This window comes from Salmo salar, chromosome ssa04 (assembly GCF_905237065.1).
Source record: "Salmo salar chromosome ssa04, Ssal_v3.1, whole genome shotgun sequence".
Classification (NCBI taxonomy): Eukaryota; Metazoa; Chordata; class Actinopteri; order Salmoniformes; family Salmonidae; genus Salmo; species Salmo salar.
This window is the reverse complement of record NC_059445.1, coordinates 24,749,653-24,777,542: the sequence shown is the minus strand read 5'-3', so window position 1 is coordinate 24,777,542 and position 27,890 is coordinate 24,749,653. Positions and strand designations below refer to the sequence as shown.

The 27,890-nt window shown below is 42.1% G+C and overlaps 1 protein-coding gene and 2 long non-coding RNA genes across 6 annotated transcripts; 2 read left to right on the top strand and 1 right to left on the bottom strand.

Moving 5' to 3' along the window:
• Positions 1-534: 534 nt before the first annotated feature.
• On the top strand, positions 535-3,308 carry LOC106602706 (uncharacterized). The gene is made up of 2 exons (XR_006769579.1): positions 535-726; positions 2,173-3,308. It is a non-coding gene; the product is annotated as an uncharacterized lncRNA (long non-coding RNA).
• An 802-nt stretch (positions 3,309-4,110) lies between these two features.
• LOC106602694 (ribosomal protein S6 kinase beta-2) lies at positions 4,111-27,601 on the bottom strand. Of its 4 annotated transcripts, none has more exons than XM_014195480.2 (16): positions 27,473-27,601; positions 16,677-16,731; positions 16,339-16,376; positions 13,522-13,636; positions 13,301-13,369; positions 12,908-13,055; positions 12,690-12,747; positions 12,389-12,489; positions 12,170-12,260; positions 10,610-10,700; positions 10,311-10,418; positions 10,029-10,091; positions 9,678-9,755; positions 8,755-8,862; positions 8,112-8,224; positions 4,111-6,389 (listed from the first exon to the last, which is right to left on the bottom strand). In XM_014195480.2, the coding sequence occupies exons 2-16, from the start codon at positions 16,728-16,730 to the stop codon at positions 6,206-6,208; spliced, it is 1,419 nt and encodes a 472-aa protein (XP_014050955.2). In that variant the 5' UTR covers position 16,731; positions 27,473-27,601; the 3' UTR covers positions 4,111-6,205. The 4 variants fall into 4 exon arrangements, with proteins under 4 accessions (XP_014050955.2, XP_014050956.1, XP_014050957.1 ...); XM_014195481.2 differs by lacking the exon at positions 27,473-27,601 and adding an exon at positions 17,744-17,827; XM_014195482.2 differs by lacking the exon at positions 27,473-27,601 and adding an exon at positions 17,591-17,818.
• Positions 18,312-20,937, top strand: LOC106602696 (uncharacterized). The gene is made up of 4 exons (XR_001328276.2): positions 18,312-18,929; positions 19,061-19,399; positions 20,313-20,360; positions 20,506-20,937. It is a non-coding gene; the product is annotated as an uncharacterized lncRNA (long non-coding RNA).
• Positions 27,602-27,890: the final 289 nt, after the last annotated feature.

The window sequence follows — 27,890 nt, the reverse complement described above, 5'->3', positions numbered from 1 at the left end:
AAGTAAAAGTGAAAGACACCCAGTAAAATACCACTTGAGTAAAAGTCTAAAAGTATTTGCTTCTAAATATACTAAACTATCAAAAGTAAATGTAATTCCTAAAATATACTTTATTGTCAAAATCATTCGAAATTCCTTGTATTAAGCAAAGCAGATGGCACCCTTTTCTGTGTTTTTTTGTTGTAAAGACAGCCAGGGGCACACTACAACACTAAGACATCAATTACAAAGGATGCATTTGTGTTTCGTGAGTCAGCCAGAAGCAGAGGAGGCAGGGATGACCATGTGTTATCTTGTTCAGTGCGTGAATTGGACTATTTTCCTGTCCTGCTAAGCATTCAACATGTAACGAGTCATTTTGGGTGTCAGGGAAAATGTATAGAGTAAAAAGTACATTATGTTCTTTAGGAATTAAGTAAAAGTAGTCAAAAATATAAATAGTAAAAAAAATATAAATCACTGAACACTTTTTGTGATTTATCTCAACCATCTCTCACTCTCTCGTTCTCTCTCCTCTGCAGCGTCACACTCACACACGTCTGTCTCACTGTGTTTTACCTCCACCCACCTTCCTTCCTTCCCTCCCTGTTCTGTTCTTTTTTCTCTCTTTAACTGACTTTCGTACACATCTGCAAGAGCCCACGCTCTTTCAATCTTTTCTCTCCGTCTCATTCATTCAGTTTTATTTCCCTGTCAACTTCAGAACCGATCAATCACATTGATCAGGTGAGTTGAACGCTTTGATTTCATGTCATGTTTATTTGTTTGATAAGTAATTGTTTTCTTTGTCATGTTTGATGCTTTCTGCTCATTTAGACCGTCTTTCTCTGTGCCTTTGTCGTTGATCCTTTCCTCCAATCTCTCCATCCTCTCATTTTCTCTGGTGTCCATCTCTACATCTCCTCCCGATGTCCACCCCTCTCGACCCCACCACTTCAAAAACATAAATAAAGGTTATATATATATATTTTTAAACTAGGCAAGTCAGTTAAGAACAAATTCTCATTTACAATGACAGCCTACCGGGAAACAGTGGGTTAACTGCCTTGTTCAGGGGCCGAGCAAATTTTTACCTAACAGCTTGGGGATTTGATCCAGCAACCTTTCCACTAGGCTATCTGAACATGACAGTGTTTGGGGCGGCACATTATGTGACCACACTTGATTTCTTATTTTCTCATCCTGTATTCCACTTCCTATTTAAGCAGGACTTATTATTTCCATTGATGTTCTTGATTTCCGTTTTTTTTCACCATTGAGAATTGACCAAGCAAACTTAGCATCATTTTGGTTGTGTTCAAGAAGGATTCAGACTCCTGAGGATGGACATAGTCATTCCAATCCAATCCAACTTTATTTGTTTATCAGTTGGAAACATGCACAGACACAATCAGTTGTCTGTTTAAGAAATTCATGTTGGTTTCTAATAGTTCTCTGTGGGCTGGGCCTGGTTACCACAACGCAGCAATTGAAGCACTACAGCGATTATACTGACAGAACAGATGAGGTTATATAGTCTATAGTTCTGCTTTATTACTTGAATTGAGTGAAAGAGAGTAAATTGGCCATACAGTGGTTATTGACCTCTTCTGTATGTGCTGTTGTTCAGGGATGTAGAGAAGGTTAAAGGCTTTGCAGTGGTCGAAATCTTAGGTTACTTAGTGTTTCTGCTTTCTTAAGGGAAAATTCAGCCATTTTGAATCTGCGATAGTAATGTGAATGTTTAGACTGGGTGTTCTATTTCTTTTTCCTCTCATGGACCTTCTTCTGCTCGTTGCGTGCATTGTCAAATGGTGGTTCAGTTTGCAAAACGAGGGAGGATGCAGGACAGGTGGCTCAGCCGCAAGCAGTCTTTAGTTCCTGTTAACAGCAGCTTCTGGAGCACACCGCCATTTCCTGTGTGTCGGTGCATGCGTGCGTGTGCATGCTAGCACACCTTTGTGTTTCCGATGCATGAAATAAATCTTAACATAAATATTCACTTTAAGTCCCTTTTATTGTACACTTCAAATAGCAAATAAGTTGTAACCTACTTTGGTGTTCTGTTTCTTGATCTCATTCTCCACCTCATATGAGTCATTTAGGCCTGTTACATTTTTTCCTATCACCCACCATGTTAGGCTGACATAACCTTATCCTCCATTTCTCTCTGTCTCTCTCTCTCTCTCTCAGTCAGTCACAATGAAGGCCAATATCACCCTGGCTCTGAGCATGCTCTCTCTGGTCCTCTTGATCTTCATCCATGAAGCCACGCCTGACTCTAATGGAACTTTGAACGATGACACACAAACTGAAAAGACGAGCGCGAGAGATGGACTTTTAAATGATACCGGGAACTCCCCTGACCAATCCACACCTGAGAAGCATGACAGAGGAATGCATGGTAATCATTCTGGCATGACAATAGCCCCCCCGAATGGTACACCCACATCCACAGAGAGTCAGACATCTGCAACATCAGGAAGCACAACCCAGCAGACTGAAAAGACCACATCCCCCCCACTCACTAAACAGACAATCCCTACGTCTCTTCCCAAGACCTCCCCACCACCTCAACCCCTCCATCCAGTACTAAACCCCAACCTGTTCCGTTAAAGAAGGGGTTCATTGTGGTCCTGGTTGTGGTCATTATTCTTCTCGCACTGATTACCGTGCTGTGCTTCTACAAGTGGAACACCCGCCACTCAGGCCAGGACAGCTCCGCCCCTCGGCTGTTATTGGGCGTCAGGGAGCGCATGAGGGGCAGGGTTAGAAGCCTGGAGGATTGGCTGGGGCTCAGCCTCTGGCCCGGGAAGAGCGTGTTGGAGGGGGACGAGGAGGAGGGAGAGGGGGGGGGAGGGGGAGGAGGAGGGGAAGAGTGGAGATGGAGAGGCTGCTGCAGGAGTGAGAGGGGGACAGGATGAAGGAGATTCCTCAGACTACTCCAGTTTAGACGGGATTGACCTCAGCAAGAGAGCCAAGAACCTAGAGGATGATGAGAAAAAGGAGGAGGCTGTGAAGGGGAAGAGTGGGGGCGAGGGAGGCCAGGATAACATGAAAGGAGAGAGGACTGATGGAAGGAAGGAGGGTGGTGAAGAGCGAACAGGGGAAATCTCCGGTGAGGGAGATACTTGTGACCTCACAGCACTGTAAGGAAACAGGGAGGAAGGGGTTAAGAGTGGGATAAAATAAGATAATTGTTTAATTGTGACACAATTCACTCTTCCTATGGAGTATATTTTTTCATTTAAGCGTGTCAATGTCAGCCAAATATATAGTTTTTGGTAATCTCTGTTACATGTGTTTTAATAAACTGATGGACCCACTAATAGATTCCTGCTTCTAATTTATATTACACACGTGTGCACAATTCGCTATTTCTGCTAAAATAAGTTGACGTTGAAAAAAAACGGTGTTCACGTGTATTTGTTTGATTTACAACTGCACCTCCATTTATTTAAACGGATATTGAGATTTGTCACTTCAAAGTAAAAGATGTCCCGGACTAAATTATTCTGAATTATAATTCATTTGGTTGAAGGTAGGTGATTGATTGTGTGTAATTTCTCTCACCTGTGGTAAGTTGCAGGTGCCTACAAGGTAAAAAAATATCCATTCAATCAGTTCAGTAAAGAGAAAACAGAACATTCTGCTGCATTGACCTCCACTGAAAAAGTGCAAGGGCGCTAAAATACAGAGTAGACAAAACATTAAGAACACCTGCTCTTTCCATGACAGACTGACCCGGTGAAAGCCATGATCCCATATTGATGTCACTTGTTAAATCCACTTCAAATCAGTGTCGATGAAGGGAGACAGATAAAATAAGCATATTTTTCCCTTGCAACTCAACATTAGGGTGTTCCTAACGTTTAATATACTCAGTGTATTTGGCCGCAAACCTACATGTGCAAGAGAAAGTTTTCAGCGATTGTTTAATCACTAAATGTGTTTGAATTATTCAATTATTAGGTCAACAGCACACATTTAGGGAACTATATCCTACATTACCTCTGGACTATGGAGGCTGTTGATCAATTCCTGTGACAGACAGATGGACAGACCAGACAGATGGACTGACCAGAGAGAGCCAGACAGACATTGCATTAACCCTAAATTAATACCACAGAGTCCAGACATTCAATGTGTCTTTATTCTTCAGGATTCTGCAACCCTATCTTCCTCACAACCACATTAACCAGAGAAAATAAAATCAAAACATTCCACTTTGATCCAGAACATATCAGTCCATTAAATAATACTATATTTAAATGAAATATACATTTGTCAATATTATTTCCCTCCCCAGACCCAAATATATGACATATAGAGGTCTTGTGTCTTCCAAAACTAGTGCTCACAATAGTAAGACAGGATGGTTGATGAAAGACCCATGGATAAACAGAGTTCACCAAGAATGTGAATGGGTGCCACGTTGGCAACAGACCTGGGTTCAAAATCAAATATTATCCGTTTTCTTTGATCATTTGATTGAGCCTGTCTGGAGTGCCAGATGGGCAGAGTTCCGACTTTTGGGACTATTTCATTGGTCCCATTTCGCCAGACAAGCTCAATCAAACGGAGCTAAAGCTGTTAGAAAATAAATACTATTTGAACCCAGGTCTGCCCACATATACGACAGTTTGCTAGAACTATGGTTCTACGTGACATGAAAGTAATGGTAGGTGTGCATGTTCAAAATAAAAGGCTAATTCAACATCGCTTCAGACACATAGGACTCATACATATGAGCCGGACTGCTTCACAGCTGTAATACGAGCTCATGTATAAATGCGGTCGTTTTCATGAATCAAAAATACTCTTATTTTTTGTATTTTAAAGATTATCTATTTTATACAGTGTTTTTGGAAATGTGCGTCATTCAATACTTTCATTCCTGCATTATGACAATGATCACTAGCCTAAAATGAACCATTTAGAGGTCGACTTTGGGAACAAAAAACGGTCCAACTCTGCCTATTTCTCAACTTCCAAACAGAAAATGGGCTGTGCCTTTGGTGGTTCATTGCTGTGTTTTTCTTGTCATGCGTGCTGCGACCAACGTTGCTAGTTCGTTAGCGACGCTAGCCAATGTAGCTAGCCAGGAACTCCTCCAGTACACGTGGACGACATTTCACATGATTTGTTTTTGGCCAGAAACTGTAGAGCTCAGGAAGAAATGCCACTTCTGTAGTGAAATGTCTTATTCATCAATTTTTTTTTTTTTTTTTAAAGCATTAAATAACCTGGTATGATAGTGCATTGATCAGGTATACAGTTTAAAGCTGTTATTTCCTGCCCAAAGTTGACCTTTAACATTTTGATAACAGCAATGTCAAATGCTTTGGCAGTAGTTGGTGTTCTCTTTGCTTATGTGGCAAGTTGAGAAACATTCAAGTGTAGTGGCTGGATCCCAAACTGATAACTCAACCCGTTCCCTAAACTCTTGTTGACTTCCCTTAGTGGGTCTGTGACAGCTGGACATGTAAAAGCAGTGGCTGGCCCTCGTAGCGTAAGCAAGGTCGGGGTCAATTCCATTTCAAGTATTAACATATATTGACCCCACCCCTGGTAGGTGGTTCTGACTAGAGGGAGTACAGCTACGACCGGAAGGGACTTTTATGCTGCAGGTTCGGATCATTAACGTGGCAGGTTAGGAGACCTAGGTTAAGAAAAGGGTTAGGGTTTGCTAAAATGCTCTCGTAACCTGCTACGAAAAGTCACGTCCGGTCGTAGTACTCCCTCTAGTCACAACCCTGGTAGGTGGAGGTGGGCACCAGCCCAGCACTAACACATCTGATTCTACTAGACTAATCATCAAGACCTGAATCAGGTGTGTTAGTGCTTGGCTGGAACAAAGAGCGACACACCCTGTAGCTCTTCAAAATGACCACTAAGCTCACCCCCATTCAGACCTCAAAGGAATGAGTCAACGAGGGTATAAGGCGAAGGGAGCGAGTGCGCAGTATGGGGTTTGGGACCCAGCCTGTGAGAAACACAGGGCCTCCTGAGGACGGCCGCGTTCCAGACGGACTAGCAGTCGTCTGCCAGATGTCACAACGCCTGGATAGGTTTTAAACATATCAGCTAACCACATCGTATGATATAGCAACCAGCGCCCAACTGTCGATGACGTGGTAATTCGCCACTGGTGGATGCGCGCGGCACGACTGCAAAGTAGTCGGCCTGGAACGCGGCCAAAAGCGCTGACTCCGCCTATTCCAGTTCATCTCCGGTTACCCTTCTGCTTCTTGTTCCGGCCCGGCGTGCGGATTGGTTGCGTGGCGCCGTTGTCGGTGGGCGGGGCGGTTGGCGGGAGATGGAACGAGGTCTGGGAGAGAAGGTCCGACTCGCTCTCTCCTCCCCCTGTGGACTTGGCAAATGACCCGGGGAGAGAGAACTTGAGAGGACTGAGGAAAGAGAATAAGAACAATAATAGAAAGAAATGAGGAGAAACATTAGATAAGGGAAATGCATATCAATCATGGGGTGGGGTTGAGAGAGATATATATATATATATTTGGCGTGCATGTTTATGCATATATACTACCCTAAGTATTTATTTGGACAGTGAAGCTAAATCTTTTCATTTGGCTTTATACTCCAGCATTTTGGATTTGAGATCAAATGTTTCATATGAGGCGACAGTACAGAACGCCACCTTTCATGTTAAAGTATTTTCATACATATCTGTTTAACCGTTAAAAAATGAAAGCACTTTATGTATCTAGTCTCCCCCATTTGAAGGTCTTATATGTATTTGGACAAATTCACTTAGTGTATTAAACTAGTCAAAAGTGTGGTATTTGGTCCTATAATCCTAGCACATATGACTACATTACGTGTGTAACTCTAAAAACATGTTGGATACATTTGTAGTTTGGTTTGGTTTCAGATTATATTGTGCCTTATAGAAATTAATTTTAAATAACTGTCATTTGAGTCACTTATTGTGAACAAGAATAGAATATGTTTCTGAACACTTCTACATTAATATGTACGCCATCATGATTATGGATAATCACAAATTAAAAATCGTGAATAATGATGACTGAGAAAGTTAGGCATAAATATACCCCCCCCAAAAAAAATTGTTAACCTCCCCTGTTATTGGTAATGGTGAGAGGTTATCATGTTATGGGGGTACAGTGCCTTCAAAAAGTATTCACACACACCTACAGCCCGAATTGAAAATGTATTATATTGAGATTGTGTCACTGGCCTACAGACAATACCCCATAATGTCAAAGTGGAATTATTTTTTGACATTTTTAAAAATGAATTGAAAATGAAAAAGGCACTCAAGTAAAACTTCAAAAAATGTTGCAAAGAAATTAACTTTAAGTCCTGAATGCAAATGTTTGGGGCAAATCCAACACAACACATGACTGAGTACCACTCTCCATATTTTCAAGCATGGTGGTGGCTGCATCATGTTATGAGTATGTTCGTCATCTGCAAGGACTAGGTTTTTTTTGGGGGGGGGGATAAAAAATAAAATAAAAAAAATCCTAGGAGGAAAACCAGGTTCAGTTTGATTTTCAGACTGGGAGACAAATTCACCTTTCAACAGGACAATTACCTAAAACACAAGGACAAATATACACTGGTGTTGCTTACCAAGATGACATTGAATGTTCCCGAGTGGCTAGTTACAGTTTTGACTTATATCTACTTGAAAATCTATGGCAAGACTGGAAAATGGCTGTCAAGCAATGATCAACAACCAACTTGACAGTGCTTGAAGACTTTAAAGAATAATTGAATTCAGGCTGTAATAACAAAATGTGGAATAAGTTGAAGGGTACGAATACTTTCTGAAGGCACTGTATGATCTTCGTGCTAGAGATATGGGACCAAACACTAAAATGTTGACTACTTTAACACACTAAGTGAATTTGTCCAAATACTTATGACACATTCAAATGGTGGGACTAAATGGTAAAACAGATGTGAAAATACCCTCAAAAAAATAAAGAAAAAAAGGTGGATTTCTGTACTGCCGCCTCATATGAAACATTTGATCTCAAATCCAAAATGCTGGAGTAGAGCCAAATTAAAATATTTAGCTTCAGTCAAAATAAATTCGTAGGTGAGTATATGTCCGTGCATACGGTGTGTGTGTGTGTCACCTGATGGGGGTGCGTGGACTGCTGTTGTGTCTGCGTACAGGACGTGTCCGTGGCTCAAAGGAGAATCCCTCCTTCAGACTCTCCAACACAGAGGGAGCCACATAGGTAAAACCCTGACAGACAACATCCATGAATTAATTATATAGGCTGACTAGTCATTCCAGCAACACTTTCACTACTCTACGTTGGTTTGGGAAAGACCAGAATAAGGGGTGTTTTGTTAAAGGTGAGAACAATAATACTCGCAACTGAAACCGTTTTAAAACGAAAAACAACCTTTTATTGGACTAGTCCCCATTTGTCAATTTTGTTCCGTTTAGTGCCAAATGAACATGACCCATGTGTGAGGTTGAGAAGAAAGCGTGAACCCATGACAGAGAGAGGATGTGAAAGGAGGAGGAAAATTACTGAAGGAAAAGATGAAAGGAGCAAAAGGAGAGAGATGGAACGGTGAAAAAGGTGGACAAAGGAGATAATCGTGGTCCCGTGTGGCTCAGTTGGTAGAGCGTGGCACTTGCAATGCCAGGGTTCTGGGTTCAAATCCCATGTGTGACCAGTACTGAAAATGTATGCACTCACTACTTGTAAGATGCTCTTATCCAGAGTAACTGTTAAAGGACTAAAATGTAAAAAAAAGTCTCACAGCGAAGGCGTGTTCGTGCTGGTGGCTGATTGTGGAGTCGTCGGGACTGTCCACTGGGGTCTGCTTGGTGAACCTCGTGTCAAACTGGCTCACGTCCTCATCCGACTGCTACAGGGGGTGAAGCGACAGAAAGGAGAAAAAGAGAAGGGGAAGTGGTTGAATAGTGAGAGAAATGATGGGAGAAGATAAATAAACGCGGGGATGAGAGTACGTTTACATGCACGCTAATAATTAGAGCTTCAACTGATTGTGGCAGTAGGCCGAGCACGGCAATAGTCACGTAAACACTTTACTCTGCTTATCTTAATCTGCGTAAGGTCAAAATCAAAGTAAGCATACGCCGATTAAAACACCTGGTTTTCTGAGCAATCGTTTGAATTATTAGGACGTGTAAAACAGCTCAATTGGCGTTCCAGCAGCGCAAGCCTCCGTCTAACGTGCGAGTGAAGTGAGTTCGGAAAAACAAAAATGTGTGCCTCTTAGAAATTGTTTTCACGTAAAACTTTATATGTCCCGAACTCAGAATCAAAAAGGCTTCCCAAAAATAACATGGTCGCTGTGGTAGAACGTTTATTTTGATTGCCGATTTTCTGCATTCATCAAAATGTCCCATCAGTCCCATTTATTTCTGATTTCCATGTAAGCAGGATTATTAGGGAAATCGTTCTTGCAAAGCATGTAAACATTTTAAACCAACTATTATATTCACCTGACCATCCCCAATAATCATATTATTGTGTGCATGTAACCGTACTCAGAGGGATGGAGAAACTGTGCTCAGAGAGGTATGCCACAGTTTCAAACTTTACAGGTACCGCCTCAATTATATATATAAAAAAAAAAAGACCCAGCACTGATTTGACATTTTAGCTATCGAATAAAAAGGGACTGTTGAGAGAGTGACAGTAGTATAGTGGTCGTACCAGGCATGGCTTGTAGGGCGGCTCACACCTCTTATTCAGCAGGTCGTCCCAGTTGATGTGTCTGAAGAAGGGATGCTTCTGTAAAACCAGCAGAAGAAAAACCTTTTTTTTTTTTAAACGCTGCACTTAGAATCTATCCCTGTACAACGCAGGCATAGGCTCATGAACTATTGGATTTTGTTCAATTGCTATCAGTATAAGCGCTGATCATAAAGCAGGGTTAGGGTACATTTCATTTCAGTCAATTCAAGGAGGTAGACATTTCTGTTCACTTCCTGAATTGACCCCAAGCCTATTACAAAAGGTTGATGATGTCAATAGAAAACAAATCGGGAGACGTGTGTCTATCACCTGTATGTCTTTACAGTCTGCCGCACTAGAGCCTAGTCGCTGAAGAGGACTCTTCTTCAGCAGCTACACACAGAGACAAAAGAGATGGAGAGCAAGATGATTATATATTTCCCTTGCTTTGGCAATGTAAACATATGTTCCCCTGCCAATGAAGCCCTTTGAATTAAATTGAACAGAGAGATGAAGAAAAAGATGTAGCGAGAGAGGAGAGGCATGTCGAGAGAGGAGAGAGAACAAGAGAGAGTAAGGAAGTGGGTGAGAGAGAAAGTGGTGGGCGTCTACCTTTTTGATCATATCTCGGGCGTCCAGTGTGAGATAGGGCGGTAGGTGGAGTTTACACTTCAAGATCTTATCAATGGTCTTCTTCCTGTTCTCAGCAGTGAACGGAGGCTACGGGGGAGTGACAGGGACAGGCGGGAAGACCACAGAGGTTTGAGTCAAACGTCTTTCAAATGGTATCCGATTGGTTTAGAATAGTGGCTTACTGTACTTCACACTCAGAATCATCAAAAATGTTCCCAATAATTTTTCCTTCATTCATGTAGGCGCTCTCCCTCCCCCTCTCTCTGTCTGTCTCTCACCGAGCCCGTCATCATGTCATACATCAGGGCTCCAAGACTCCACCAGTCCACCGCCCGGTTGTGTCCTGTACGTGTCAGAATCTCTGGAGCCCTGAGAGCGAGAGAGGTGGCGGGCGAGAAAATGTAAGAAAGAGGGAAAGAGTGAGGGGATAGAGAGCGCAGGGAAGAGACATACGCATTGGCTGTGATTCGATTCCCAACCTTCTCCTAGAAGTGTGAACTGTTCACTCCCCTACATGGATTGAAAGAGAATCCAATATGCGACAGATTTTTATGCGAATATTCTAAAATCCAAATAAATAAAATCTGCACATTTTCCCCACCATGATGACGTAGTGCACGCAAAAAGTTATTTTTCGCTTAAGTTTTCATGTATGAAACCAAAATCTAAAATTCTGTGTTTCGATAGCATTTTCAACTCTACCGACAGTTTTGTCACAAAAACTGTTGCGTTAAATAGAAAATGTGCCTACGCCGGTCTTGGCACGTGCGCTTAGATAGGCCTACAGCGCATGTAGGCTAGTCTACATGATGAGATTCTATTATGGATAAGAACATTTCTATTTGTCAAGCACCGATCATCATGTCACCAGAATCAGACTCCATATTTATTGGAAAAGAGCGTCAAGATCAATGTGACCTTTCACCCCCCTGTGAAGTTTATCATAAGTAATTTCATCTGTAGCCTAATAAATTGAATGGTTTTCCCCAGTCGTAGTGGGACGACCACACACCATATCATCTCGTGACTCAAGTTTACTTCAATATGATGGTTATTATATCAATATGTGCGCATAAAGGAGTTTCCACCGTTAGTGTAAGGAAAATGGTGGAAATCTCACACTCGGCCATGCAGCCCATGGACAAATGTAACGTTTTTAAATCCACACTTGACTTCGGGGAGGAGGGGAAGAATTGTACTAGAACTAGTTAGGTGAACTAAGACCTATCTGAACTACGACTACTACAGCGACCCGTAGTGCAGTCTCAGAGCGATAGCACAGATAGAACAATGAGACAGATATTTCACTGGACTCATAAATATGAAGCATCCACGTGGCATTTCCACTCACTACCAAATATGGTAGTAAGAGGAAGCCCACTGGCGGGCAGTGGGAGAACATGGAACGAGAAGTATTTTGGCCTACATTCTGCACATTTTCTCATCGATAAAACATTGGATCTCAATACAGTTCTGTTCCCAAAACTAGAATATGTTATGAACAGAGTGGACTAAGTTTTGTAGACCTTAGCCTTTGCCAAAGTTGAACAAATTGCGTTGTTTAGGAGTGCAAAGTTGAATTGAGTCATTGCACACACACATTGCACAGAGTAGGTGTTCCCTAACAGAAATATGCAGATGTATGCTAGAACGGGCCAATAGGATCTCGCTAGCTCGTGCTTGGCTCTGCCCACCTCCTTGCTTGTTCTACCCACTATGACTCATCTGTTCACATTGGAAACGACAGGCTGTGGTGTATCTTGGTTTAGCTATAAAAAAATCTTTGGCGATAGCCGACTCAAGAGACGGCATCCTCATCAGCGTGGTGCTAGACTCACATGTACTCTATGGTCCCACAGAAGGTGTGCGTGACCGCTCCGTCGTGAATAGACTCCTTACACAGGCCAAAGTCAGTCAGCTTGATGTGTCCTGGGAAACAGAAACAATATCTGTGTCAATTCTAACAATAATCCAATCCATAGCAGATCAATTATCCCCCCAAAAAGATACTATTTTAATCTCACTGACATTGATTTCCACGTAACAGACAGACACACCTTGGTGGTTCAGCATGATATTCTCTGGTTTGAGATCTCGGTAGATGATTCCATTTGAGTGGAGGTGTCCCAAAGCAAGCACAATCTCGCCCAGATAAAAACTATTTGTCAAAGAGGGAAAAATATTTATTAACCCTCCTCTTACGCATGCACAACACATACTGTCAAACGATTATCTCATCTTCTCCTCCTCTCTTCTACAAAATGTTCACATGGAAATTCACTGCTGTTTATGGCCTCAGCCTCACACTTGTATCCTTTCTCAATGATAACCTGAAGCTAAGCATCTCTCGCTTTTTACCAGGCTGTGTCCTCCATGAAGATTCCTTCTTTCTCCAGCTGCATGAACAGTTCTCCACCTGATAAACAAAAACAAGATTAAGGAGATAGAAGTGTCGAAGTGGAAGTGCCAGGATACAGAGATAGACATGGTTGTCCTACCCAGATCCCCTCCCTCCCTCCAGGATGAGGTCAAAAGCATACAGCAGGTCCCTCTCCCTCCCTTCCCCCATCGCTCACCACTGAGACATTCCAGGATGAGGTAGAGTTTACCCCCAGTCTGGAAGGCATACAGCAGGTCCACGATGAAGGGGTGCCGCACCGTCTCCAGAATCTCCCGCTCTGCACGCGTGTGGGCTGTGTCCTTTGCGTTACACACAATCTTCGCCTGGCAGGGAGAGAAAGAGCGGGATGGGTGGAAGGAGAGAAAGAGCGGGATGGGTGGAAGGAGAGAAAGAGCGGGATGGGTGGAAGGAGAGAAAGAGCGGGATGGGTGGAAGGAGAGAATGGGGGGGGTGGGGATAGGAGAAAGTCAGTTGTGTATTTAGAGATATTACATTTTGCCCTGGTACCGTAGCAATGTTTAGAGCATTCTTTTGGTTGAGAAAAATGATTAAGAGGAATCGTATGTACCTTCTTTAAAACCTTCATGGCGAATATCTTCCCTGTCTGTGCACCCTGCACTTTCCGTACCTGGAAAACCTGCAAGTAGAAATACAATTGTTAAATAGGTCGATGACAAACGGGATGAGTTTCTGGTCAAGAGCATGGTGTATATCCAAGTACATTGTGAAGCTGAAACTCTTAGAAACGCAAATACGCACTGATTAACTGACTCGTGTGCGCACACACACCTTGCCATAGCCCCCCTTGCCCAGCACACTTAGCAGCTCAAAGCTGTCTGGTCCGATCCTCTCACTGTCTCTGTTGACAATGGCACTGGTCAGCTCTATCTCTTCTGTTTGAACACTAAGTGAGAGGGGGATAAGAGAGAGTTAGGAAGAGGGGAATGAGTGAGGGTGAGTTTAAAGGATTCAGAGAAAGATCAAATCAAATTGTATTAGTCACATTCGCCGAATACAACAGGTGTACACCTTACAGTGAAATGCTGACTTACGAGCCACTAACCAACAATGCAGTTTTTTAAAAATGAGTAAGATTTAAAGTAACAAGTAATTAAAAAGCAGCAGTAAAATAACAATAGCGAGACAACACACAGGGGGGTACCGGTACAGAGTCAATGTGCGGGGCACCGGTTAGTTGAGGTAATATGTACATGTTGGTAAAATTATTAAAGTGACTATGCATAGATGATAACAGAGAGTAACAGCAGTGTAAGAGGGAGGAAGGGGGGGCAATGCAAAAAGTCTGGGTAGCCATTTAATTAGATGTTCAGGAGTCTTATGGCTTGGGTGTAGAAGCTGTTTAGAAGCATTTTGGACCTAGACTTGGTGCTCCGGTACCGCTTGCCGTGCGGTAGCAGAGAGAACAGTCTACGACTAGGGTGGCTGGAGTCCGACAATTTTTAGGGCCTTCCTCTGACACTGTCTGTTGTAGAGGTCCTGGATGGCCAGAAGCTTCTTTTAAGTCTCCTGAGGGGAATAGGTTTTGTCGTGCCCTCTTCACGACTGTCTTGGTGTGCTTGGACCATGTTAGTTTGTTGGTGATGTGGACACCAAGGAACTTGAAGCTCTCAACCTGCTCCACTACAGCCCTGTTGATGAGAATGGGGGCGTGCTCGGTCCTCTTTTTCCTGTAGTCCACAATCATCCCCTTTGTCTTGGTCACGTTGAGGGAGAGGTTGTTGTCCTGGCACCACACGGCCAGGTCTCTGACCTCCTCCCTATAGGCTGTCTCGTCGTTATAGGTGATCAGGCCTAGCACTGCTGTGTCATCTGCAAACTTAATGATGGTTTGGAGTCGTGCCTGGCTGTGCAGTCATGAGTGAACAGGGAGTACAGGAGGGGACTGAGCACGCACCCGAGGGGCCCGTGTTGAGGATCAGTGTGGCAGATGTGTTGTTACCTACCCTTACCACCTGGGGGCGGCCGTCAGGAAGTCCAGGATCCAGTTGCAGAGGGAGGTGTTTAGTCCCAGGGTCCTTAGCTTATTGATGAGCTGTGAGGGCACTATGGTGTTGAATGCTGAGCTGTAGTCAATGAATAGCATTCTCACATAGGTGTTCCTTTTGTCCAGGTGGGAAAGGGCAGTGTGGAGTACAATAGAGATTGCATCATCTGTGGATCTGTTTGGGCGGTATGGAAATTGGAGTGGGTCTAGGGTTTCTGGGATAATGGTGTTGATGTGAGCCATGACCAGCCTTTCAAAGCACTTCATGGCTACAGACGGGAGTGCTACGGGTCGGTAGTCATTTAGGCAGGTAACCTTAGTGTTCTTGGGCACAGGGACTATGGTGGTCTTCTTAAAACATGTTGACTTTACAGACTGTCAGTGATGACACGTGCCAGTTGGTCAGCGCATGCTCGCAGTACACGTATTGGTAATCCGTCTGGCCCTGCGGCCTTGTGAATGTAAGACCTTTTAACAGGTCAGCGTGATCAGACAGTCTTCCGGAACAGTTGGTGCTCTCATGCATGTTTCAGTGTTATTTGCCTCGAAGCAAACATAAGAAGTAGTTTAGCTCGTCTAGTAGGCTCGTGCCACTGGGCAGCTCCCGGCTGGCTTCCCTTTGTAGTATGTAATGGTTTGCAAGCCCTGCCACATCCGTCGAGCATCTGAGCCAGTGTTGTAAGATTCGATCTTCGTCCTGTATTGACGCTTTGCCTGTTTGATGGTTCATCAGAGGGCATAGCCGGATTTCTTATAAGCTTCCGGGTTAGAGTCCCGCTCCTTGAAAGCGGCAGCTCTAGCCTGTAGCTCGACGTGGATGTGGTCTGTAATCCATGGCTTTTGGTTGGGGTATGTACGTACAGTCACTGTGGGGATGACGTTGTCGATGCACTTATTGATGAAGCCAATGACTGATGTGGTGTACTCCTCAATGCCATCGGAGGAATCCTGGAACATATTCCAGTCTGTGCTAGCAAAATATTCCTGTAGCTTAGCATCTGCTTCATCTGACCACTTTTTTATTGATCGAGTCACTGGTGCTTCCTGCTTTAATTTTTGTTCGGTTCTATTTCTCAGAGTAAAAACACTCAACGGACATTATGAAAGCTTAACCAAGTTTATTCTGCCCAGAGGGTCAATACAGCTGCATTCAGACAAATACATGTTTCCACCACCACAAGTATATATACTTCAATTTAGGCACTCCTCCTCTCCAATCTTTTATGGTTCGACAGGAAGACACAATGGTTTATTACCTTAAGGGGATCTGACCTGACCTCAACCCCCTTGATGCCTAATCCAAAGATCTCCACCCGTATCCCCTCTAGCAATCCTGTGTCTTCCGTTAAAGGAAAAAAAGGATTCTGCCACTTCGTGGTGAGTAATCGCAGTTCTGATGCCCAGATGTTATTTTCCATCATAAGAGACGTTAGCAGCAACATTACATACAAAATAAGTTACAAACAACACAAAGAAACTAACCAAAAACCACAATTGGTTAGGAATACGTAAAACGTCAGCCTTGTTCTCCGGCGCCATCTTGTCAATATAGTCTCAAGCAAGAATGGTGAACAAGTGACTAAATTCAGAGTTCCACTTACGGGTCTGTCTCTGCTAATGTGAAGTCACAAACGTCATCCTACAGAGTACAAGAGGGACAGAAGAGAGGGGGTCAAAGTTAATTCACTGCCGATAGACTGAAGACAGCATTATTTAATATCACAGAACATGCATAAATCTTTGTTTTGGGGAACAACTTTGTAGTTTATATGCTGTTTATTCTGGGCGTTTTCTTCACTACACTGAACACAACCCTGATCTGACACTCTGATAGCAAGTTAGTTAGGTACCCTAATTTTCTTCCATAAAAAAATAATAATAATAATTTTAAAAAAAAAGTGTCCTCAAATCCCCAACAAAACAAGTGACAAATCCCCACCTCGGCATCGCTAAGGTCTTCTGACTCCAGGTCAATATCGAAAACACCAGCCATCCTGCGAAATAAATTAGAGTTATAGCTTAGCTAGGTGTGATATGTCATTACAAAAACAACGGCAGAGTTAGCAATGAAACACGCAGTTGTTGTTACTATCCAGCTAGCTATGCCTGACATGTGCAAATACTAAGCAGCTACACTGTCAAAGCTAGACAAGAAGCTGGCGTTATCTAACGTTAACCTAGATGGGATCTAGGCAGGCTAACCGGCTTATGGGTGAAGTTTATGCATTAGAGAATATTTCTTACTGGGCCCGCGGGCAGGGAAGGCAATGCTAATGCTAGCTAGCTAATGCTGTTGAGCGTTGTCAACAGGCATAGTTGGAGATAGCCGACTAAACTCAACGATTTACGATGGAGTTGAGCGGTGACTAGTCTGGGGGGGACAGGAGCTCCCGACGTTACAACGACGTTATCAAAAACGAACTACTGATTCCAGGACTCAAAAGCATAGCCCGCATGGTTGGGTGCTGAAATCAGTAGTTATTGATAAAAACTTCATTTATGTAATGTCGGAGTTCCTGTCCGCCCACTGCTACACTAGTCGCCTCCATCTTAAAATCGCATTATTTTGTTTAATCGGCTAGATTCAAGAGAACCAGAGTCAGAGAGCTAGCCAGCTCATGTGAAAGTTCAGACTGTGTTGGAATGTAGTAAGAAATTAGAAAACCAAGTTTGCGTCACTTGAGTTAGTTAAATCACAAAATTGACTGTATCAAACATACATATTTATTTAGTGATCACATCGGGTTGAGAGCTGGTTTGACAGCTACCGCTAGCTAGTTACGTTAACGTATCACCTGTGAGTCGTCGTATGCAGTTAGCTAACCTAGCCTAGCATTTCACCTCGGCTCATACCTTCATTCGTCGTGACCACTGAGTCAGTGAGCTTATAAAGGAACCCAGGTTGGCTGATTCCACTTTCCTTGCTGTGTCGCTCGCAACAGTCTCGTTTGATCTAAACTGTAGTCATAAATAAGAATACGATTATCTTAAAAAGCTGTCTGTCACCTCGCTCTGGTCCTTGTTGCTGTTCTGATGTTTGTTTCTCTTGGCATGTGTGACTGAACTTTTACCTTTTTTAGCTACGTCATCAGTAAAAGTCTTGCGATTGGCAGCTTTTTATTTTATAGCAGTACATCAGTTTATGGCACTGTTTTTATTTTATTATAAACAAAACAGAACAAACAAAACAGAACAAACAATATACAATGTAAAATCACAAATACAGCAAGAGACGTACATGGAAAAAAGTTTATAGGAAGTGGACATGGGCATTTTGACAAGTGCAGACATGGGTCAAGAAAGGCAATTCCCCATTGGGGGAAAAAAGTGCATTCCAGCTCTACAGAAGCTGTTCAGGGGTCAGGGACATTGTGTTCTCTCCACCAACTGGCTTTATCCCAGTTTCAGTGTCGAGGTTATGGACATTGTGTATGCGGCCTTGACACCCTATTGTAGAGCACCCCATAGGGCTCTGGTCAAAAGGAGCACACTATATAGGGAATAGAATGCCAAGTTTTTGTTATTATAAGGATGACAGTGATATTTTTATCTCTGGAGACAATTCAACTATTTTATCAAAATGATAAAAAAGTAACAAAACCTAATAAAAAAACACTCCAATAGATGCGTTACCTAGCCTATTTGGAAGTAACAATCAAACTTTGTTTTTGTTATTGTCTCTGGCTTTGTTTGTTTCAATCAAAGGCAGTTGCTCTTTTGGTGGTTTCGTTTCCAGGGTAAACAGGAGTGAGAGAGAGAAAGGCCACTTAGGCCTACAACCTAAACACCTCTGTGGGCGCAGCTTCCTGCAAGACCAGTCCATAACACACCAGCTCAGAAGCAACTGTTGTTTCACCTATGAGAATACAACACCAAACCATCGCACTATGCATGCTACCATTTACGACAAAGCTTTATTTTTTATTTTTTTAGGAGGCTTAGGCAATTTTTTTATAAAATCATATGTTTCAAGGTATGACGCTGAAGGTTTGCAAACGGAAAACCTGAGTTGAGGTGATAACTTTTTTTTTAATAAAGGTGGTCTACATCTAAAAGGAAGTGGAACTTTCCAGCAACTAGTGGTTTTACAAGTGAACATAACTGTCCATTGTCAGACTGTAACCAGTGACCTGTAATTCTGCTAGTAACAGCACACAGAGAATGGCATCTCTTTGGTTTATCTTAATGATTTGTGAGTACAATTTATTGTAATTTCAGAGGATCTTCTTAATGAATAGCTTGATTTGATTACACATGTTTTTTTCTTCTTCTTCGATTGTAATAGAAAATTGCCTAATGTGTTGTAATCTATCTATCAAACAGTGTTCATTGTCAAGCCACGGCAGTCTGTGGAGGAGTCTGTGTTTCGAAGGGTCCAGCTTGGAGATACTGCCATTTTGCTCTGTAATATCTCTTACCATTACGAGATAACCTGGTTGAAGCACAATCCTGAGCAGACTCCTGACGTTTTGCTGTGTGTGAGTCTAAATGGTGGAAATATAATCTATGGGCACCGACCCAATCTTCGTTTTGAGGCAGAGATTGCCAACAGGTCATTGGCATTGAAAATGAACACCGTTGAAGATGCAGACCTTGGATTGTATTACTGCATGGGAAAGGTTGGGAAAAGTATGATGCTTGGGGGAGGAAGCAGACTTCACGGTAAGAGGGGATTTTTGCTATTCAAAAACATGCGTGTATTTTTCACAAAATACCATTTAATATCATGTTTACTCTCACATTCATCTTGGCACCCAGAACCAAATCTCACTTGCACTGGCCAGCTACTCAATTTAGAACATTTTAATGGTTAAATCTGTCACAAAATAATATTCTCACTTTATGTTCAGTTCCTCCAACTGTGACCTTTGAAGTTTACAAACCGATTCATCCTCACTGGTGGTACACCTAATCATCAACCGATCTCATAAGTGTTAGGGTTTAACCAACTATTTGTTAGCATAACCTATATAAAATAACAGAGCAGCTATGCTATAATAATAAGTATATAAACTATAGATAATTGAATACTGCTATATGTTAGAGTAAGTGGCTCATGTGATGGTGGGTCATGTGGACAGAATGCTGATGCTTTAAGCAAGAGCTTTTTGCTGAACAACAGCAAGAACGGGATATGGGTAAAAGGTATATGCGGGGGGGTGTAAGGGTTTTAGAGAACTGCATTGTGCAGTCACAAGATGAGACATCTGCTAGAGACAATAGCTATGCCAGGAAACAGGAGTGCGTCTAGAGGTTGGGACCAACCTGCACGCCAACGATAGGCTGGAATAAGTCTAAACCATATTCTAGCCTCTACTATGACAGGCCCTCAAGGAGAGGGAACTAAGTCTGTCTAGTATTTAAGGAAGAACTTGTGATGTCATACCAGTTCTCTGTCTGCCCTGCATGGTGTTACAGCGAGCCCGTATATACGAACCACATATTTACCATTCAAGTGTTTGCATTAATTAAAGTACAAAGAAATCAGAAGTTACTATGTGCTGACTATTTTGTTCTGATACCAGATTCGAATTGACGTGACCCAACATAAGTAATTTATGTCTCTATTTTTCAGTGTCTGGCCTTGAAGCTATAAATGCATCTTCTACCACTTATGAACAAGGTAACATAAATCTAGAAAATAAATGATATTACAATTTAAATGCTGTGTCCTACTGCATTCAACACTAACAAAAATGAGCCATGCAATGTAGCATAATATTGTCAGGTAAAGTTAACCCCTGCCTCTCCTATACTTCTCCTTTTAGCTTCGCCTGCATTGTGTAGTTGTACCTCCGGGCTCTCCTTCGCTCATCTGCATGCAACTGTAGTTGGACTGGGTCTGTTGGGGATGATACTGGCACTTTGCATAACTCATCACAAGACCAAGAAAAGAAACATGACAACCTAAATGGTCTGGTCAAAATAAGCTGCTCTGTATGCTTTTCTTGCTCAGTGTGTTTCAGTGTCTGATTACAGTATAATATATAATAAACCTGAATGCTATAGTCCTACAGCATGTATTTTGATTATTTATCTTAAGACAAATTATATTGTGGTCAACAGCTCTGGAATTTGGGTCAAGTTTATCAGGAAGGAAGGAATTATTTTGTCTCAGTGTGTAATATTTCCTGTTGCATATTTTGTCATTCGTATTTGTATTGCATTTGAAATTAAAATAAATTAAAGACTGCATGAGGGCCTGGCCTACAATGAAACTTTATAATAATAAGAAAAGGAGCTAGACTTTTATACTAACTTTCACCTACTGTCTGTCCCAGCTCTTTGCAATTTAATCAGAAATGCAAACATGTGTACCGGTAGTCGGTACACTACAAAATATTTTTGTGAGTTGTTGACTCTACTGTCTATGGAACAAATCGATTACGGTAAGTACATCTCCAATGCTCATACAATAATTGGTTCCATGTGCTGTTGTAAAGCTAGCAAAACAAATCGAAGAGCAGACAGACAGCTGTTCTGACCTGTCTGCCTAGCTAAGTCTCAACAGTGCTCAGGTGAGTTATAAGCAGTTTTAGATTGAAATAATGTGTAAATATGCTGTTGAATAATGCCGCTTAGTTTAGCATGTTTTTTTTCCACCTATCCAACAACATTGATAGCTAGCTAGCCATTGAGCACAAGCATTTAGCTAGCTACCTCTACTTGCTAGCCAGCTAATGTTAGCTAATGTCACCTAGTTTAGCATCTTTTTTGTTGCAGCTATCCGTGCCGGGCCAGACATGACGTGTATAGCCGTAAGGACATTTTTGTGACCTTAGTTGACCTTTTCTGCTGCTTTTGAGACACGTTTCAATCCCACCTTGGGGCACTACTTGTTGAGTAATTAAAACACTAAACACAATACTGTAACTACTGGTCACTCTATGTATTATAATTGTGGCTCAGTTGGTAGAGCATGGTGTTTGCAATGCCAGGGTTGTGGGTTCATTTCCCACGGGGGACCAGTACAGAGAAAAAAATGTATGAAATGTATGCATTCACTACTGTAAGTTGCTCTGGATAAGAGTGTCTGCTAAATGACTAAAATGTAAAATGTAAATGTATTCATTATAGAATTCTGTCAGTTATTAATGATAAACATGTTTTACTGCACTCTAGAGTTTTAGGCCTAGATATCTAACAATGTATTTACATATTTACAGACTGTGTGTGTGAGAGAGAGATGCATGTTGTCTTCATTTTTCCTTGTCAGCCACTCATCTCTGCTTTTCTGCTTCATAAAAAGCTGAGATCTGGAACTCCCTCCAAGTCATCTCTCTCTCTAGTCTTTGGTTGCCTGGTTTTTAATCGCTACATTCATTCATTGTGGAGAACAAACATCAGTTTGGCCGGAGCGATGTGGATGGGTAGCCAGGGAATGGCCTTGGTACGTACATTTTTGGGGGATTCTGTATTGTGTCAGGTTGACTGTTGTGTCCTCACCTTAGTTCTGAGCATTTCCTCATAATCTCCAAAGTGTTCCCTTTCAGTTTTTACCAATGGCTATGCATAGGCATCTCATATTTCTTCAATGAGAAACATTTCAATTTGGCCCTCTCCATATAGGCCAATTCCCCTGAGTGTAAAGAGTTATAATTATTAGAATAATTACAAGTTGTCATGAAAAGTTGAGTCCCACATGGGAGTTTGCCAGTTTTTCTTGGTTGAAATAATTTGTTTAACTACTCTCCATTCTTTAAGTTACTGCTGTGGTAAAGAAAATGGACATAGCTCCTAATGCAGTGGATGACCAGTATATTCAATGTCAAGAGCAGATGCTAAAGAAAGGGGTCTATTGAAAGCAGAGCTGAATGCCAGTATGGCATATCATGCTGAATGGGAGTTAAGGGCTTGGAAGTAAGGTCTAGACCTGGTGTAGTCGGCGCATGTGACAAATACAATTGGATTTGATTTGATTTACATCTGCATTGCTTGCTCTTTGGGGCTTTAGGCTGGGTATCTGTATAAGCACTAAATATCTTACATTTCCTCAATAGGAAGTTGTACCTTAAGCTAACACATTTTCCTGGTCTTTCTTGCTGGGGACAGGGTGCTTCAGGTTTGGGAATGGAGGACCTAGAGAATTAGAATATTAACTATAATTAGTGCCCACATTTATGAATTCAATTACATTTGAGTTAGCTGTGTATCTCATCTGATTGAGAATTCAAATCAAACTTTGTCACATGCGCCGAATACCACAAGTGTAGACCTTACCGTGAAATGCTTACTTACAAGCCCTTAACCAACAGTGCAGTTCAAGAAGAGTTAAGAAAATATTTACCAAATAAACTAAAGTAAAAAATAATAAAAAGTAACAATAAAATAGCAATAACGAGGCTATATACAGGGGGTACTGGTACCGAGTCAATGTGCAGGGGTACAGGTTAGTCGAGGTAATTTGTATGTGTAGGTAGGGGTGAAGTGACTATGCATAGATAATAAACAGCGAGTAGCAGCAGTGTACAAAACGAATGGGGGGGTCAATGTAAATAGTCCGGTGGCCATTTGATTAATTGTTCAGCAGTCTTATGGCTTGGGGGTAGAAGCTGTTAAGGAGCCTTTTGGTCCTAGACTTGGCGCTCCGGTACTGCTTGCTGTGCGGTAGCAGAGAAAACAGTCTATGACTTGGGAGATTAGAGTCTCTGACAATTTTTGTGGCATTCCTCTGACACCACCTATTATATACAGTGAGGGGAAAAAAGTATTTGATCCCCTGCTGATTTTGTACGTTTGCCCACTGACAAAGAAATGATCTCTCTATCATTTTAATGGTAGGTTTATTTGAACAGTGAGAGACAGAATAACAACAAAAAATCCAGAAAAACACGTCAAAAATGTTATAAAATTATTTACATTTTAATGAGGGAAATAAGTATTTGACCCCTCTGCAAAACATGACTTAGTACTTGGTGGCAAAACCCTTGTTGGCAATCGCAGTGGTCAGACGTTTCTTGTAGTTGGCCACCAGGTTTGCACACATCTCAGGAGGGATTTTGTCCCACTCCTCTTTGCAGATGATCTTCTCCAAGTCATTAAGGTTTAGAGGCTGACGTTTGGCAACTCGAACCTTCAGCTCCCTCCACAGATTTTCTATGGGATTAAGGTCTGGAGACTGGCTAGGCCACTCCAGGACCTTAATGTGCTTCTTCTTGAGCCACTCCTTTGTTGCCTTGGCCGTGTGTTTTGGGTCATTGTCATGCTGGAATACCCATCCACAACCCATTTTTAATGCCCTGGCGGAGGGAAGGAGGTTCTCACCCAAGATTTGACGGTACATGGCCCCGTCCATCGTCCCTTTGATGCGGTGAAGTTGTCCTGTCCCCTTAGCAGAAAAACACCCCCAAAGCATAATGTTTCCACCTCCATGTTTGACGGTGGGGATGGTGATCTTGGGGTCATAGGCAGCATTCCTCCTCCAAACACGGCAGTGTGAACGTGCCTTAGGCATGCTGCAAGGAGGCGTGAGGACTTCAGATGTGGCCTGGGAAATAAATTGCAATGTCCTTACTGTGAGACGTCTAAGACAGCGCTACAGGGAGACAGGACGGACAGCTGATCGTCCTCACAGTGGCAGACCACGTGTAACAACACCTGCACAGGATCGGTACATCTGAACATCACACCTGCGGGACAGGTACAGGATGGCAACAACAACTGCCCGAGTTACACCAGGAACACACAATCCCTCCATCAGTGCTCAGACTGTCCGCAATAGGCTGAGAGAATTGCTGGATTGAGGGCTTGAAGGCCTGTTGTAAGGCAGGTCCTCACCAGAAATCACCGGCAACAACGTCGCCTATGGGCACAAACCCACCGTCGCTGGACCAGACAGGACACGCAAAAAGTGCTCTTCATTGACAAGTAGCGGTTTTGTCTCACCAGGGGTGATGGTCGAATTCGCGTTTATCGTCGAAGGGATGAGCGTTACACCAAGGCCTGTGCTCTGGAGCGGGATCGATTTGGAGGTGGAGGGTCCGTCATGGTCTGCGGCAGTGTGTCCCAGCATCATCGGACTGTACTTGTTGTCATTGCAGGCAATCTCAACACTGTGCGTTACAGGGAAGACATCCTCCTCCCTCATGTGGTACCCTTCCTGCAGGCTCAACCTGACATGACCCTCCAGCATGACAATGCCACCAGCCATACTGCTTGTTCTGTGTAGCCGTCTTAGGCGTCTCACATCTGCAGTCCTCATGCCTCCTTGCAGCATGCCTAAGGCACGTTCACGTAGATGAGCAGGGACCCTGGGCATCTTCTTTTGGTGTTTTTCAGAGTCAGCAGAAAGGCCTCTTTAGTGTCCTAAGTTTTCATAACTGTGACCTTAATTGCCTACTGTCTGTAAGCTGTTAGTGTCTTAACGACCGTTCCACAGGTGCATGTTCATTAATTGTTTATGGTTCATTGAACAAGCATGGGAAACAGTGTTTAAACCATTTACAGTGAAAGCCTGTGAAGTTATTTGGATTTTTACGAATTATCTTTGAAAGTATATATATATATATATATATATATATACATATATATATCATATACATATATATATACATACATACATACATACATACATACATACAGTATATATATATATATATATATATATATATATATATATATATATATATATATATATATATATATATATATAATTTATTTTTTTGCTCAGGAAACTTGGAGGGGCCAGTTGGGGAACCCTGTGATAAGACGTTCAAGATATTTGTATCATGACATTGTTTACAGTCACAATATTTTCTTTGAGCAGATCAGATGCCATGTCATTACATGGAAAAATCATCATCAAGCGTTAAACAGATTCATGTCATAGTTAGCTTATGACATGAATCTGTTTTACACTTGATGATTACTGCACTTTTTAAAAAATATTTTTTTTACTCCCGGAAATTAAACCATTGACTTAATCTGTCCATCTGTGTGGTGAGATAATCATATTGTCCAGCAGAGGGCGATACCAACTTGTTAATAATTCAGTTGAATGACTTCCTCATCTGTGAATTACATCATGTCAAGCTTTTTAAAGCTTCACATCACAGACCTATTGGCCGTTTAAATGATCACCTCCTCCTTTGTACAATGCCACACACCCTCGCTCACCTCATGATCCCAACCAAAAAACACTTGCAAAATGGAGATCATGTGTCTGCTGCCAAGTAGAAGTTGTGCAATGAAGGCCGGCTCCCTCCAACAACCCTCCAACTCCTAGCCTACTACAATTTACCTTTTGGTTTCATTTCCAAAATAAAAGTGTAGAGCTTTTTTTAGAACGCATGCTCTGCACTTTATTTGGCTAGTAGGCAAATAGGCCTACATTAGGTTATAATGACTCTATTACGGCATTCCTCCAGAAGGGCATTTTCTGAGGCTGAGGGGTGCTTTTCCGAAAGGCATGGTGCTGTGGTTCTGCATGGAGATCACAAGCTCTTCAACTGGGCAGCAGTGTCGTGATGGACGGAATAGCCTATACAGAGACTACGTAAAACCACGGCAACAGAGTTACTGTAAAGTGTGGGAATAAACTTATGCCAGACTTAGCCTACGTTTAACCTCTCCCTTGTTCATTTCAAAGTCCATATGTTCATGACCTGATTCATATAAATCATGTCAAATTATTTTTAATTCATATTAACCCCTCCTACAGAATATGCTTTGGCAAGATTTGGAGTGATGAAATAAATATCAAAATATTCTATTAAAAAAATATTTTGAGAGGCAAAGGCTCCTGTGGTCATACATAATTAATAGATTCACCAAACAGCTATCCTTATTCTATGATTCATTATTCCTGGTAGATACTACTGGTTATGATTCCATTATTCCTGGTAGATACTACAGGTTATGATTCATTATTCCTGGTAGATACTACTGGTTATGATCCATTATTCCTGGTAGATACTACAGGTTATGATTCATTATTCCTGGTAGATACTACATGTTATGATTCATTATTCCTGGTAGATACTACAGGTTATGATTCATTATTCCTGGTAGATACTACTGGTTATGATTCATTATTCCTGGTAGATACTACTGGTTATGATTCGTTATTCCTGGTAGAGACTACTGGTTATGATTCATTATTCCTGGTAGAGACTACTGGTTATGATTCATTATTCCTGGTAGATACTACTGGTTATGATTCATTATTCCTGGTATATACTACTGGTTATGATTAAAGACAGAGCCCAGAGAATGGGACAATACAATATTGAAATAGTCATAAGTTGATAAGGTGCATGCATGGGGATGTCCACGTCACCCAGAGTTATGCCCATGCTGTAGAGATATACCTAGAGGACTGAAACTTCACTGTTGTAGGCACAATACAGCTAGTACTATCTAGACTTGCGGTGGCAAACAAATCCATTACATTAGAAACCTAAATGTGAAGTAAACTCAACTGAGGAGTAACAGACAATGAAGACTTTTAACTTGAAAACGTGCAGGACAGCTCTTTCCGGTTTTATACTATGTTAAGCTTGTTTGGGTAGCACTCTCCACAGGCTGTTTGGTGTACGTTTTTTTGTTGGTGAGATGAAACTGCCAAAACTCTGAAAGGTATTATTGCAACAAAATTTGTTCAGGCCTAAAATGTTAGTCCATAATCGTAACCTGGTGTTTGCATCTTTCACGCTGAAGTTCATCTTTCACGCATGGCTTTTCTTACTATACTAACAATTTGCATATGGATTTTCTTACGATCCTAACGATACGTACCTTTTGGCAGGTATCTCGCTCCACAAAAGCGGTCCACATGCTTCACAGCAGAAACATTTCGGAAGAGTTTGTGCATATATTACGACAAGATTTTGTGATGTTTTTGGTGAGGGTTTTTTCAGCTGTTCAGGCACACACATATTTTATTTTTTCTAGAGGCAAGCCGAAGTTCGGAGCCGAAGAATACGCCCCTACGTCGGTGATTGGTCAAGAGTAGGGACTCTTCCATCAAGTCTTTGTTATTGTTCAACGAGTGACGAATCGTTTTCATGCACATTTTCTCACTCTTATCCAGACCGGTTTACAGTTAGTGCATTCATCTTAAGATAGCTAAGTGGGACAACCACATATCACAGGCATAGAAAGTACATTTTTCCTCAATAACGTAGCTGTCGATAGAGTCAGACCTCGAAGGGGG